The sequence below is a fragment of the Hippocampus bargibanti genome, linkage group LG15 (genome assembly GCF_051943395.1).
Source record: "Hippocampus bargibanti isolate YZ-2025 linkage group LG15, ASM5194339v1, whole genome shotgun sequence".
Taxonomy (NCBI): Eukaryota; Metazoa; Chordata; class Actinopteri; order Syngnathiformes; family Syngnathidae; genus Hippocampus; species Hippocampus bargibanti.
The window spans coordinates 10,335,642-10,348,892 of NC_142748.1; the positions used below are offsets into that span (position 1 = coordinate 10,335,642).

General features: G+C 46.1%; 3 protein-coding genes across 5 annotated transcripts; 2 read left to right on the forward strand and 1 right to left on the reverse strand.

Annotated features, from left to right (window-relative positions):
- The first annotated feature begins 84 nt into the window (after positions 1 to 84).
- On the forward strand, positions 85 to 5,387 carry LOC148887755 (ceramide synthase-like). The gene is made up of 7 exons (XM_089014893.1): positions 85 to 471; positions 1,224 to 1,423; positions 1,550 to 1,633; positions 1,774 to 1,999; positions 2,351 to 2,446; positions 3,417 to 3,526; positions 3,655 to 5,387. Exons 2-7 carry the CDS (start codon positions 1,299 to 1,301, stop codon positions 3,881 to 3,883), a joined length of 870 nt encoding a protein of 289 aa, XP_088871019.1. The 5' UTR covers positions 85 to 471; positions 1,224 to 1,298; the 3' UTR covers positions 3,884 to 5,387.
- A 650-nt stretch (positions 5,388 to 6,037) lies between these two features.
- pagr1 (PAXIP1 associated glutamate-rich protein 1) lies at positions 6,038 to 7,550 on the reverse strand. The gene is made up of 4 exons (XM_089014894.1): positions 7,370 to 7,550; positions 6,847 to 7,156; positions 6,672 to 6,763; positions 6,038 to 6,441 (listed from the first exon to the last, which is right to left on the reverse strand). Exons 1-4 carry the CDS (start codon positions 7,548 to 7,550, stop codon positions 6,206 to 6,208), a joined length of 819 nt encoding a protein of 272 aa, XP_088871020.1. The 3' UTR covers positions 6,038 to 6,205.
- On the forward strand, positions 7,418 to 12,987 carry kif22 (kinesin family member 22). 3 transcript variants are annotated; one of them, XM_089014879.1, is made up of 13 exons: positions 7,418 to 7,558; positions 9,104 to 9,337; positions 9,517 to 9,644; positions 9,730 to 9,881; positions 10,005 to 10,214; positions 10,652 to 11,042; positions 11,426 to 11,549; positions 11,761 to 11,872; positions 11,951 to 12,137; positions 12,234 to 12,328; positions 12,420 to 12,617; positions 12,683 to 12,742; positions 12,849 to 12,987. In XM_089014879.1, exons 2-13 carry the CDS (start codon positions 9,150 to 9,152, stop codon positions 12,876 to 12,878), a joined length of 1,875 nt encoding a protein of 624 aa, XP_088871005.1. In that variant the 5' UTR covers positions 7,418 to 7,558; positions 9,104 to 9,149; the 3' UTR covers positions 12,879 to 12,987. The 3 variants fall into 3 exon arrangements, with proteins under 3 accessions (XP_088871005.1, XP_088871006.1, XP_088871007.1); XM_089014880.1 differs by having other exon boundaries at positions 7,423 to 7,558; positions 9,140 to 9,337; XM_089014881.1 differs by lacking the exon at positions 7,418 to 7,558 and adding an exon at positions 8,774 to 8,910.
- Positions 12,988 to 13,251: the final 264 nt, after the last annotated feature.

Genomic DNA, 13,251 nt, shown 5'->3' on the forward strand with positions numbered 1-13,251 from the left:
TCGGCTGACGGTGCTGATGATGCGTGGCGAGATGATGCAGTAGGGTAGATGGCGATTGTTGCAATACCTCGATGAGCGATAGCAAGTAACTGGCGCAGCAGTCCACTGACTGTTGAGTCAACTGCAGCACGCACACGCGCGCGGATGCAATGACACGAGCACCGGACCGCTCCTTCGACGACTGACATTCGCTTCAAAAAGCGTTTGCTCATGCTTTCGCCTTGACTTTAGGACAAGCGTTGTCACCGAACGCCCTTATACTTGTGGCGGCTCGTGCGCGCTTGCTGCTGATTTCGATCTAAGTTGCCGCAAGCTAGCGGTTAGCTTGTTGGCTGCGAAGCCTGCAGGCGTCCGAGTGGCCGCACAAAACATGTGGATCGGCGCGGCGGACATCCCCCGGACCACGTTAGCTTTACTGCGCGGGATGCGAGTTTCAAGTGGCCGCTGACTGGACGCCACCAAAGCCTCTGCGTAAATATTACTTTTATTATAATCGAGTCCTCTTACACCCCCGTGACATGTGCACTGAACTCTTGTCTGCTACCCTCGACGGGCTAGCTCTGGCGGCTCGTGCTAATTGCTACAAACAATCAACATATAATACATAGTTTCGCCACAGTGTGTCACAAAACAGGTTTTCCTACACTTTTAACGTTTTGGGTTCCCCGTATTTGGCGTTGAACTCAAGTTGCTGAAGAAAATAAATGCCTCGCAGGTAAAAAGCTTTCTTTTTAGCCGGCGCGGACTTACAGGTTGACATTGGCTAACATTAGCTAGCTTTTAGCATCATTGTTAACAATTGACCTGCCCGCTGCGTTGTTTCGATTTTTTTTTTATTGTCATGGCACTCGTTTTGCATTAAAAAAACATCCAACGACTCCCCAACAATCAAACATGTCTAAAAAAATGCTATTATCTTCTAATAGCAAAGTATTGTTCATTTAGAATGTAACTTTTAAAACCTGTATTTTGTCTTGGGTTTTGATTTAAGCATCCAGTAAATTGAATTGGATACATCTTTTTATTGGTGTTCATTCAAAGCAGTTGGTCAACAAGGTCCCTGACCTGACAAATCAAATTACCATTATCAATTGCACTAAAGACAATCTTAACTTCATCACCTCACAATTGTTTTCGGCACTTCTTCTCCTGACTTGTTCTTATTGTTTGACCAAAGGTGATCAATACCGGTTGATTGCTTTAACTCTTTGACCTCTTCACAGGCAGGAGAAAGAGCAACAAATCTTCAGGACCACATTGCCCGCCCAACATTTGCCTCAGCCTGACGGCCAGGGACCATGCTGACCATACTCGCTGCCGGCTCTGTATTCTTTCCGGGCCTCTTTCTTTTGTCCAAGCAGTGCCTCAAGTCCATCCCGGCGCTGCGATGGAGCGAAGGGGACGCCGTCATCGTTTCGGCCAGGTGAGAGTCTCTGCATAAATTATGGGCCTTTTTCCAGATGGGGAAATGCCACGCTTCAAAGCTAAATGTTGCTCAGTTGCAACTGTAAATCAGCATTTGTTTTCATACCTGTTTTCTCCATTCTAGGTTGGTGTCATCAGTTCAGGCGGTCATGGCTTCCTCTGCTGGCTACATCATCGCTTCTTCTTGTGATGACATCATCGAGGACCAGTGAGTCAACGAAAAAAAAAATCCAATTGACACCACAGTGTTGTGGAGTAGTTGCTGATTGCTATCATTTTTTTTTTGTTTTTTAGTACAGTCTGTTTTTTTCAGCTATGAACCACAAGCCATGTTTTTTTGTCCCTCAGGCACTGGCTGACCAGCACGTACATCATGTTTGCCGTCCCCTACTTTGTCTATGACATCTACGCCATGTTCATGTGCTACTGGTACAAGCTGAGGGTCAAGGGGCACGAGGAGGCCTCATCCGCCCCTCAGCACATGGCCTCCGCACTGACCAGCTACCTGCGCCGAGAATTCCTCATGGTGCTGCACCACGTCGTCATGGTTACCGTCTGCTTCCCCGTTTCTGTGGTAACTGCTCTTTCTACTGTGCCTTCAATGCTCAATTGCATGATGTGTCATGTTCCGAGAAGTAGGGGGGGTTGTGTTGTTTACACGCGTCAAATTCTCTTTAGGTGTGCCATTTTAAGATGTGAGGACTAGACCTGTTGTACTAAAGAAAAAAAAAAAGATCACCCACCAAAAGTGATCGATGTCTACATTTGTCAGCGAGAGCCACGGCTTGTTGACTCCCGCCCAAGGCGAATTTGCAACGCAGCATAATTATAAACCGTGCGCATCGCGAGCCACCTACAGCGGAGCACGAGGTATAATTGTTTTCTGCCCCGATGATTAGTTTCTGTCCGTCTCTTCCCTCTCTAGTTTGTGCGTCAAGGAAAAGGAGACTACTTCCAGGGCGTCATGTTCATGGCCGAGCTCAGCACTCCGTCGGTCTGCTTAGGAAAAATCCTCATTCAGGTAGGTGGACACACACACCAAGTCCACAACGGCACCCATTGCGTTTTGTAGCCACGTTTCCAGCCTCAAGTATAGTCCACGTCTGCTATTGAGGGAGAAAAAAAACATTTCTCAAATCATGACGTAAACTCTGATGAATGGCAGGTGTGCACCAGCATCATAATTTTGCACTGCATTAAAAGAAAAAGGTAGAAAAAACCCCACACTTGCTACCTGCATTTTTAGGTCATGGTTTGAGGCATACTCTCCCGAATTGAGCATGGTAGAGTTCCCAAAGCTCTGCGGACTGTGTTTTGCATGCTGGGATAGTCTGAATCACCGCTTCCATGATGGCGGCTCGCGTATCCGACCTTCCTCGCGGAGAGCAAGGAGAACTGAATTTGAACGTGTCTTCTTTCATAAAGGTCCTTTGCTTACTCCACTGTCGTTTGTCCCCCCTCTCTTCATTTAATAGGGGTGTGCAGGGTATGCTCATACCTAGCATGCGAGTTTAGTACCGCTTCCTCGTGGCTTCCGATGACCCTCTCGGTTCTCACTTGGTAACACCGTTGGCTTAAATCAACACTGTACGCGCAGATGGACTATGGTGCCACCCCCCTGCTCGTCTCAGTCATCTGTCTGTGCGCTAGTTTGATAAGCATTTTTTGCCTTCAATGTGCTGTTGTGGATTGGGGGGGGGGGGGGGGTGACGAAGCTTGCGTTTCCCTCACTCAGTTGTCTGTCCGAAGCAGGTCAACTCCTTCACCGCTGCTCTCCATTCAAAGTCCATTTTGCGTTGACAAACACAACAATGTCCCCAATTAACCCTTGGCGTACGTTTGCATGACTCCAGCTCCTGTCGGGACTTTGGAGTAGACCATTTCTGAAGCCAATGTCAACACGGAACAAAAAAGCGCTCACCCCACTGCTTGCTTTTCTCTCTCCCTTTCTGTTTCCTTCTGCTCCCTGTTGGTTCCCGGTTGGCTCTCAGTACAAACAGCAACACACACTCCTGCACAAAGTCAACGGGGCTCTTATGCTGATCACTTTTTTCATCTGTCGGGTCCTCCTCTTCCCTTACCTCTACTACGTCTACGGAAGGTACGTCTTTTCTTCCCGCCTGCCTTCTTTTCACCTTGGGGAGCTCGCGAGTCCCACCCGTGCGCCGGGTAGCTGACATCCGCGTTTAATCACGCCCTCCTGTTTCCCCTTTGTCTTTCGGGGTGCAGGTACGCCTCCATTCCCTTCCACTCGGTCCCCCTGTCGGTGCCGTGGCACTGTAATCTCGGAGCCGCCCTGCTCATGGCCCCGCAGCTCTATTGGTTCTCACTCATTTGTCGAGGCGCCTTGCGACTCTTCACGGGCTCCCAGAGACGGCGCCCTCCTGGCACCGCTGCGACGCCGCCGGCCAACGGCTACCGAGCGCCCTCGACGGAGCCTGACTTGGCCACACACTGAGAGGAGTTGGGAGGGGGCTGGGGTGGGGGGAGGGTGAATGTACCAATGTCAAGGGATGGAGAAACAAGTAGCAACGCGGCGAAATGGTAAAAAGCTACAGACCGTGTCCTCAAGTAGCACTGGAGTCTTTGCAGGCCGCGCGCGACGACCGCTTCCGCGCCGGGGGTTTTGCTTGGCGGGCCTTCAAGCGCTTCAGCTTCTCACTTTGTAGGAAAATAACAAAAGAGCGCCGGCGCACTCTGATGATGTCATCGGGCACCGTGAGAAGCACGCTCTGATAGAGGAGGATTTGCTTGGATGTCGGGCAAATGCGTAAGCCACCATTTCCTTCATCGTAGATCACGCGGTGACCTCTCGGGAAGAGCGTCTCCGTAGGAATGTATTATATTGTACGTTAGAACATTTGCTGTAGGCCGAAATCAATTATAGCAACCAAGAAGACCAAAAAAAAGAGAAAAAAATCCTGACTTTTGTAAATTTCGGCTGGTTAGTGTTTCTCTGTAATCCTCTATGTATGTAGTCACTGTCACTCCAACATGTAAGAAGCCACCCGCAAACTGGAAGATACTTTCATAAGACTTTATTCTGCTGCCTTATTCCCTCGCCCCCTCCACCATTCATTTACTTTTTACTTGTTTTCCATCCTCAGGAGATAAATGTGACAGGTGTGCAGAACGCCATTTTCCATGCCAGTATTAGGGCACTGTTTTTTTTAAGTGTCAAGTTTTTGATTCAGTGGGTCTGTTTTCCTAACACCCCCCCGCTAGCCCCACACGCGCCGTTAAGGGTCCATATGACTTCATTCCATGTACCGCAAAACACGTTAGGAAGCCTCATGCACACTTTGAAAGGAGGGATGTTTTTGTTGGTGCACAAAAACCTAAATTTCTTGACTTTATTTATTTTTGTTGTTGTGCTGTTGGGGCGTTATGAAGGAATTGCAGTGTTGCAGTTTAAAGGGAAAACAGTATTGTGGGAAATATTCCTCTTAGAATTGACACGCAGCCTGTCAGCCAAAAGCGAAGAAAGCCCTGTGTTAAACCTAAGGGAAAAAACATTCTTAGGGTCATTATCATACATTTTTTGAGACCTTTTTACATTGTGCAAATTGCGCCACAGGTTCTATGAACCTTTGTTGTACAGACCACCCCCCCCCCCCCCGCATTGTTTTCAAGCTGCACTCTTCTTGAAGTGGGTCAAAAATATGTACAATTAAAAAAAAAAATACAAAGACTGAAGCGTGTGCCAAAACATCTGGACTACTAAACAGGCATGTCTTACTAGGAGCAACCATCGACCAGACCGCCCAACCCCACCCGAACGTACTGTATATTCCACCAAATGCTTGTTATTTATTTGTATTTATTTATTTATCAATTTATTTATTGGTTTTGTGGTTTTGAATGCATATTTATGCATCCGTAATATACTCGATGCTTCTGAGCCTTATGTGAAGGCCGTAATGTTACTCCAAACTTATCTGAAATATACTTCTCTGTCCTGACGTTGTCTCACGTTGTTCTTGATGTTTATTTTATTATTCTTCAGGAGATTTGTCAGGTCGCGACTGGCGTGTTGAAATGAAGCTTGTGGTCTTGATGCGCCTGTTCAAATGCAACTTTTTATGATATTAAAATGTACAAGTCACTGGGGGAAAAAAAGTACATCTTCAAATGGGTAAGTCTAACAAATCGACCGATTAGAGAAAATAAAGGTGTTTGCAAATAGTAGTTTAACATTTATTTTGAAATGCAGAGGACGTCCAATTGCTCCTCATGTGTGCACCTTGGCCACGTGCAGAAGAACGTATGGCTGTAAGTATTTTTGATAGCAAGTTACTACGCCATTTAAAATGCTTTGAACGCCGCACTGCTTTCAATATTCACCATTTTCTCAAAAGTATTTAAAATTGCATTTTCTTTGTAGCTCTCTCTCGTTTCTATTTATCATTATATTGTATTTATTGCATTCTATTTGTGATTGTGTTTTATTTATTAGTATCTATGTGACTGTAAAGTGTCTTTGAGAGCTTTGAAAGGTACTTAAAATGTAATGTATTATTTTATGTTTATAATCATCCCCAACAAGATTAGCTTCCAGTTTTTGCACATTTGTATTCATTTCTCAAGCACACACCCATCTACAAGCCGTCAGTCCAGGTGTTAGCATGTTTATTGCCACTATACCAAACGATAGAAAACATACAAAGCATGTTAAATTACAAAAAAAATGTACAATATTTTTTAGACAAGCGCCATGGAAAATGCACAGGGATGAGAGTGGATGGGAGCTCTCGTAAAATTGTTATTGCATCACAAGTATTCAGTATCTCCTCTGCCTGGGTGAGAAGATGGTATTTGGGTTGCTATCTCGCTCGCGCTCTTTGTCTCGCTCTTTCTGGCTATTGGGCGAAAGCGCCTCCTCTGGCTTTTTTTCACTCTTGAAGAGATCTCGGCCCGTGCGCATGATGTGCTCCTCGATTTTGCGGTGGCGCTTCATGTCGGATAGCACTTTGTCCAGCCTGGCCTCCCTTTTCACTGACGAGCGAGATGATGACCCTATGGGAGTCCAAGGGGTTTGAGTTAACCAAAACCAGCAAATCAATAGATAAACAAACACCTGAGCTTGTAAAAAATATATGACAATTCCACAAAGCGTAATGTCCAGCTAATCACATTTTCTCATTTTACTCATTGGATTTGACCATAAAATGGCTCTGGAATAAATATGTTTACAAGTTTTCCATCATTTCTAAACCCTGATGGTGATGATTGGACAGGCTGCTGACCTGGCGTTCGACGTCTGTTAATGAAGGCGTTCTTTGGGGTGGCTTGCAATTGCTGCTCATCATTAAAGTCAAACTCAGTCGGACTTGGAGGCCTGCGGGGAAGAAGGAAGAAATATTTTTTTAAATCCATAATATAAAAAAAAAACAACCCAGAAAGGATTATCATCCGACTGACTTGCGCTCACGCTCCTTCCTCTCTCTCTCCTCTGCCTCCTCGTCCTCCTCATCCTCCCTTTCGGGTGACGGGGGGCATTCGGGCGTGGGCGGACGGCGAGGAAGGGGCTCGAAATTAAGCTGTAGCATTTCTCCGTTGGCCAGGAGCTCATAGAGTCTCTTGATCTCGGCAGGAGGAGGCATCCAGTTTTGGGGGTCCTCCATTTCCTCGTCGCTGTACACAAGCTCCCATTCACCGTCCTTGTCGGCCACCCGCGTCGCCTCTTCGTCCGTGACGGCCGCCGCCGACTGAGGTGTGTCTTTGTCGTTGCCTTGTGAAAAAGGAAGTTATTGTGTGCGTGGGTCAAAATTAAACTTTTGTAATTATTAAAGTATCTTTCAGAATTTGACCAGTCTGTTTTTTTCTAGCCAAGCACTGTATGTAAAATTTTTCAAAAACATTACATTTGATCATTTTTTAATATGGCAGTTTTCATTGACACATTTAACCAATTCTCAGAAACTACAGGTACAATTTGCCTCACCTTGACCTTTGCCATCTGTGGTTGCAGTGTCCTCCACCGGTGCCTCTGTCATCTCAGCATCCTGCTGCTCCGTGCATTCTTCCTCCTGTTTGCTCGCTTCCGTTTGATTTTCTGCCTCTTTGACATCAAGAGCCTGGATGCCCTCGTGTAAGGACACATCTGAGGACTCAGCCTGCATCATTCCGTAAGGTAATGTCTAAGCAGGGAGCCCAAAAACAAACAGAACAAACCCACAGGTGTTATAGAAGCTTTTGCAGTTGTCTTATTTGTGTTAAACTTGAATGCATTGTATACATTTGGAGCACGTTTCCAAGTAAGCCTTGGACTCCTATCAATGGTTCATTTCAACATCATTTTTTGATTGAAAGGAGCCCCACTCAAAAAAGTAGAAGAAAAGTAGCTCCACGTTACAAAATGTTGAGTCTGGCGTGAGTAAGAACTTAAAAACAATTACATGACGTCTGAAAGAGATGTCAGCAGATGAATGAAAAGCGAGAAACTGGGAAGAAAGCCACACATTTATGATGCACATGAGAGTCGATAGAACACATAAGCAACAAACCCTCATTTGCGCAACTTGCAGGCAAACGTTTTGAATGAAAAGCAGCACACAACGTTTGCACGCTGGCCCGTCGTTACCTGGCGTCTTTGCTGAACGCGTAGGTAAAGTTATCCTCGAAGACGAATGAAATCAAAGAAATACTCCATTCTGACTACACAATGCCCATACGTAAACAAGGCGCCATTTTGGACCGAACTACCCGCTGAGTTTTTCACCCGCGCGGATTTACACGTCATGCGGAGTAGGCAGCGCTTAGAGAGAAAGTGTAGCTGGGCTTCGTAGGTGCACATTTTGTGGACACCATATAAGAACAATATGCACACCAAATGCAATTTAAATATTTGTCTTATTCCTCGAAAGTGGTGTAATTGACTCTCATAATCTCAAAACAGCTCACAACGATTGTCACCCCAAACGTTGAAAATGGAAATAGTAATTAGATTACAACTACAAATTACCATTGTATGCTTAATTTGTATCCGTTTCATGACTAAAAATAATATTTCGTGAATACATTCTATTTATATTTGTCATCTTATTTCAAGTTTCGTGCTCCATGCACTTGGAAATCTACATCCGGTGACGCTTCCGGTATCGCCGACTTTGATCGGAGTATATTTCTTCCAATTATTTGGGGAAATTCGTTGATTCGACTTCTTAAAAATACGCATTTTACATTTTGTATTAATTTTATTGCAGTTGAGTAAATTTTATCAGAGGACTATTGCGTTGAAACTCGTGGCAGGTATTTAGTTAGTTCTGATTGGCTAACAATCGTAGCGGTTCCTCTGCCTCCATTGTGATTGGCTAATTTCCGTTTCCGCCTTCCTTTTCCCGAGTTTGAAAATTTTGTCCGTTCGTTTGTGGAGTTTCTGGTCGCCATTATTAAAGAGCTACATAGACAATGAATTCGAGTTTAAGACGTTATTTAAGACATTAGCAACGACATAATTTTCGCGGTATCCTCTGAACATTATTGGTAAGTGGTGGACATGTTTTGTTTTTGCTAAATTGCGGGGTTTTCGCTTCTTGTGGGTTAAGTTTTGTGTGTTAACGGTTAGCTGATAATATTTGTCACTCAGTCCTTTTTGTTTTCCTCAAACGTATGTCGAATGGGAATGTTATATACGGCTTTGTTTTCATACATTTTTTTCCATTGCGCCCTTTTTAAGACTACTTCATTTGTCCTCGTGGCCCCCATCGCCCAGGAGTCCCAACATGGCCCAGCGTGTTTCGGTTAAAGACCCTGGACGCAAAAAAATCTCCAGAGTGAGGGTTGCAGTTCGACTCCGACCTTTTATGGACAAACAGGACGAACGAGGCGAAGGGCCTTGTGTGCGGGGCCTGGACTCACAGAACCTGGAGATTGTAAACTGGAGGAATGCGACAGAGACACTGAAATACCAGTAAGTGTCCATCTTATTTGATAAACCCTTCCATCAACTAGCAGCCTCTCAGGACTACTACAGTGTGAAATGTTTCGGTTAATTTATTTCATATTAAATACACAACACATTGAAGACGGTGTGCAATTGTATTCTGGACTCCTTGAAATGTCTGTTGAAGAAAACGATGCACTTCTCAGCTTTGACGTTTTCCACGGTGAGCGAACGACACAAAAAGAGGTCTTCGTGTCATCGGTGAAGCCCATTCTACCCTACATAACCAAGGGCCAGAACGCTAGCGTCTTTGCCTATGGTCCAACGGGAGCTGGTATGCTGCTTTACTCAATTCACCCGATGCACTGTGTAAAGACTAGCAAATGCCTGAATGTATTTATCTCCCCTCTTCCTTAAAGGCAAGACGCACACCATGTTGGGAAGTTCCGCTCAACCTGGTGTGATTCCTCGTGCAGTTGAGGAAGTCTTCAACCTGGTCAACGCTCAGAATGCGGACGAGTCTTGGGACTACTCCATTGGAATGTCTTATTTAGAAATATACAATGAGAAGGTGTGGTTGGTGTACTCCAGATATACAGTTTTTGTGCCAAAATGGGGGCGTGAGTGATGAATTGCGACAAATTAGCTCTTTGCGGTCATCCTGGTGTCAGCATCCTTCATCTCCACTCTTCAGGTACTAGATCTTCTTTCACCCGGGTCCCAGGACTTGCCCATCCGGGAGGACAAAGACAAAAACATCCTCATCCCCGGCCTCACGCACACGACGATCTCTTCCTTCTCTGATTTTGAACGCCATTTTGTGCCGGCCAACCTCAATCGTACAACGGCCTCGACGAAACTCAACCAGCGCTCCAGCCGCAGCCATGCAGTCCTCCTCATAAAGGTTTGGGCGCAAAAACCTGGACTTTCGGTCATTAAGTTTTTTTATATATTTTGATGGTGGGGTTCTTTGAACTAACTGAAATGGTGGCCAAATGGTGCAAGTTTCTATAAAATTGAGACTGTCCAAACAGTTTTCCTGCATTGTGCCACCTGAGTTTTATGCAGATTGGCAAGGCAGCGGAAGACAAATGTTTCCATATCTCAAAATAGAAAATGTCAGAACTTTATTGATGCCGCCCCTTGATGAAAATGGCCTTTGGGCAATAGGCCAGGATTTGATGGCGGCTACTAACATCAATCCTGTTGTGACGTTCCCTTTCGCAACAACAGGGCTTTCAGGGACTTTTCCGGAAAGGTGCATGCAGCTATCTGCTATTGTTTTATCATCTTGACATGCATTCACTTTTGTCCTTTCCTTTTTACTTTTGACCAATCTAGGTGGTGCGCACACAGCGCTGCCTCCCTCGCCGCCAACAAACGGGCAAACTCTACCTGGTCGACCTGGCTGGCTCTGAGGACAACCGCCGCACGGGCAATCAGGGCATCCGCCTCAAGGAAAGCGGCGCCATCAACCTGTCGCTCTTCACTCTCAGCAAAGTGGTGGACTCGCTCAAGTCGGGCGCGTCGGTGCGCGTGCCCTACAGGGACAGCAAACTAACGCGCCTGCTCCAGGACTCTCTCGGCGGCTCGGCGCACTCGCTCATGATCGTCAACATCGCCCCCGAATACGAGTTCTGCTTCGATACCGTCGGCGCGCTCAACTTTGCCGCCAAATCCAAGCTCATCGTCAACACGCCCTTCACCCGTGAAACCGTGGCTGTGCTTCCAGGTGGTGGCAAACATTTTCTTTTTGCGCTTGAGTGGTCTGTGAACACAAATCTCATTCAAGGCCAATACAAAATCATAGTTCCTCTATTTATGACAGCGATGTAGAGTGGTCGGCAGAACAATCTAATACTAAACTAAATAAACTGCCACACTGGAAGTGTTTGTATCACATCCCAATGACATCCACTCATGCACGCACTTCCCAGTAGTTTTAAAAGCAGTATCACATTTGCCAATCAATCTTCAAGTTGGCATGAATTCAGGCACCGCAATGCGTCCTGCCACGATGCAGCGGCATCCCCCCTTAGACAAACAGTGTTTGTGCACCACTACGTGCTTCGCATACTGAAGTGTTCATTTCCCTCCTGTCTGCTTCGTCTCCAGTGAAACGGGCCAGAGAGGAGCAGGAGGCGGGGCAGTCTCAGGCCCAACCTCAGCAGAAGAGGCAAAGGGATGAGGAGAAAACAGGGCAGGACGCTTCCACCCCGTCATCTGCTCATCTTCACAGGTATGACCCCCTACCTTCCCTGACTGAGCACTGTCTTCCATCATCGGATTCACATGTATTGTTGAGCTCTGCCTAAATTTGAGTGGTCTATGCACAACACAAGCATCTGCTTTTTTTAGCCATCTTGCTTACACGTGTATTTTAATTATAATGCCTCTGATCTGACCATTGGCCTACTTCTTCTTGCCTCCCCCAAACGCATACCTTTCAGCCTGTCAGAACAATCACTTATGGACAGGCTGCTTGCTCTGGAGAAGCGCGTGATGTCCTGCGAGAACCAAGACAATGCCATGCTGAAACATTCAGCTCACAAAGAGATCGAGGTAACGTGCCGCCGCCAAAGTACTCTCTCTCACTCGTTGTCCTGCCACGGTATTGACCATTCTACTCGCATGATGCAGGCGCTCAAACAGGAGCACAGAGACTTTGAGAGAAAGACCTTGCTCCTCAGTCAGCCGGTCAAGGAAAAGTCGTGTTTCAGTCAAGAGCCGAGCTTCAGGAGCAGCGCGGCGCCACTTCAGCAAAAACAGTCAAATGTCACAAAAAGCAACATGCGTCAAGCCACCGTCCAACCGCTTCAGGATCACAGTAAGCGTTCATGATGCAACAAATTGGTTGGTTTGGATTATTAATGACGGCGAGGTGGGCATGTTACCCTAATTTGCACTTTCCCTATATTTGCAGTCTCCCAGCTGCAGCCTGTCAAGGTGCTCACCGTCAGGAAGCAGTCAGTCTGTGTCAAGAAGAAAGTGGCCCCCTCACTTCCGGATAACGTTGAGGTCAGCGTCCCACTCTCCGGTGTGTGCGTAAAAGCCACAGACAGCCGGACAGATGTGGACATGAATGTTGTCCTTGCACGTCTTGTCTCAGTTTCCAGCTTGCAAAGAAAACATGCCAGACGGTTGGGAGTCCCACCTGGACAAGGCGGTTATGGAACAAGCCAAGCAGAAGATTCTCGGGATTCTCAACACCGGCTCCCTGAAAGAGCTGAAAAGTTTGCAGCAGATTGGAGATAAGAAGGCCAAGCTCATCCTTGGTTGGAGGGAGGTCCGCGGCATTTTCTCCAAGGTACGGATTTAGCTGCAAGGTTATGTTGTGCTTCCCGCCTGTAATCTTGGACTGTGATCACACAGCTCGAGGACCTGAGTCAAATCGAGGGGATGACGGAAAAAAGATTTTCCACCTTCATGAAGGCAAGTCATCAGGAACGCCGCCTTGTCTGCTATTGTGCATTCAGGCCTTATGAAGTGGTCACCCAATGTATATTATTTAACAACCTATTTTTTATTTTATTTTCAGGCAAACCTTTTGAGTGTGATGGGAAAGTGATCCTCTTCATTTGTGTGTGTGTGTGTTTGTATGAGAGTGAATTAAGGCGCCTGAATCATTCAGAGCACATCCACTTTTATCCACTGAAGTCTTTTTTGCTTTTCTTTTTGCCCCATTCCAAAGTTCACACAGGCGTATCCATTTTTACCCTTCATCCGATTTTATTATTAAAAAAAAACCAAAAATCACTTTGATGTAATATTCATGACCTTTTCCGTGAATTTCAAAACTGCGTCCCACGGAACCTTGATGCCTCGATGACTTCTTGGCAGCCCATTTGGTCAATTCAGATGATTAGACAATGATTGGCAATGGCATACTTGTACATTTACCTGTTGACATGTTTTTCTGGCCCACAGTTGATCATGCCCAT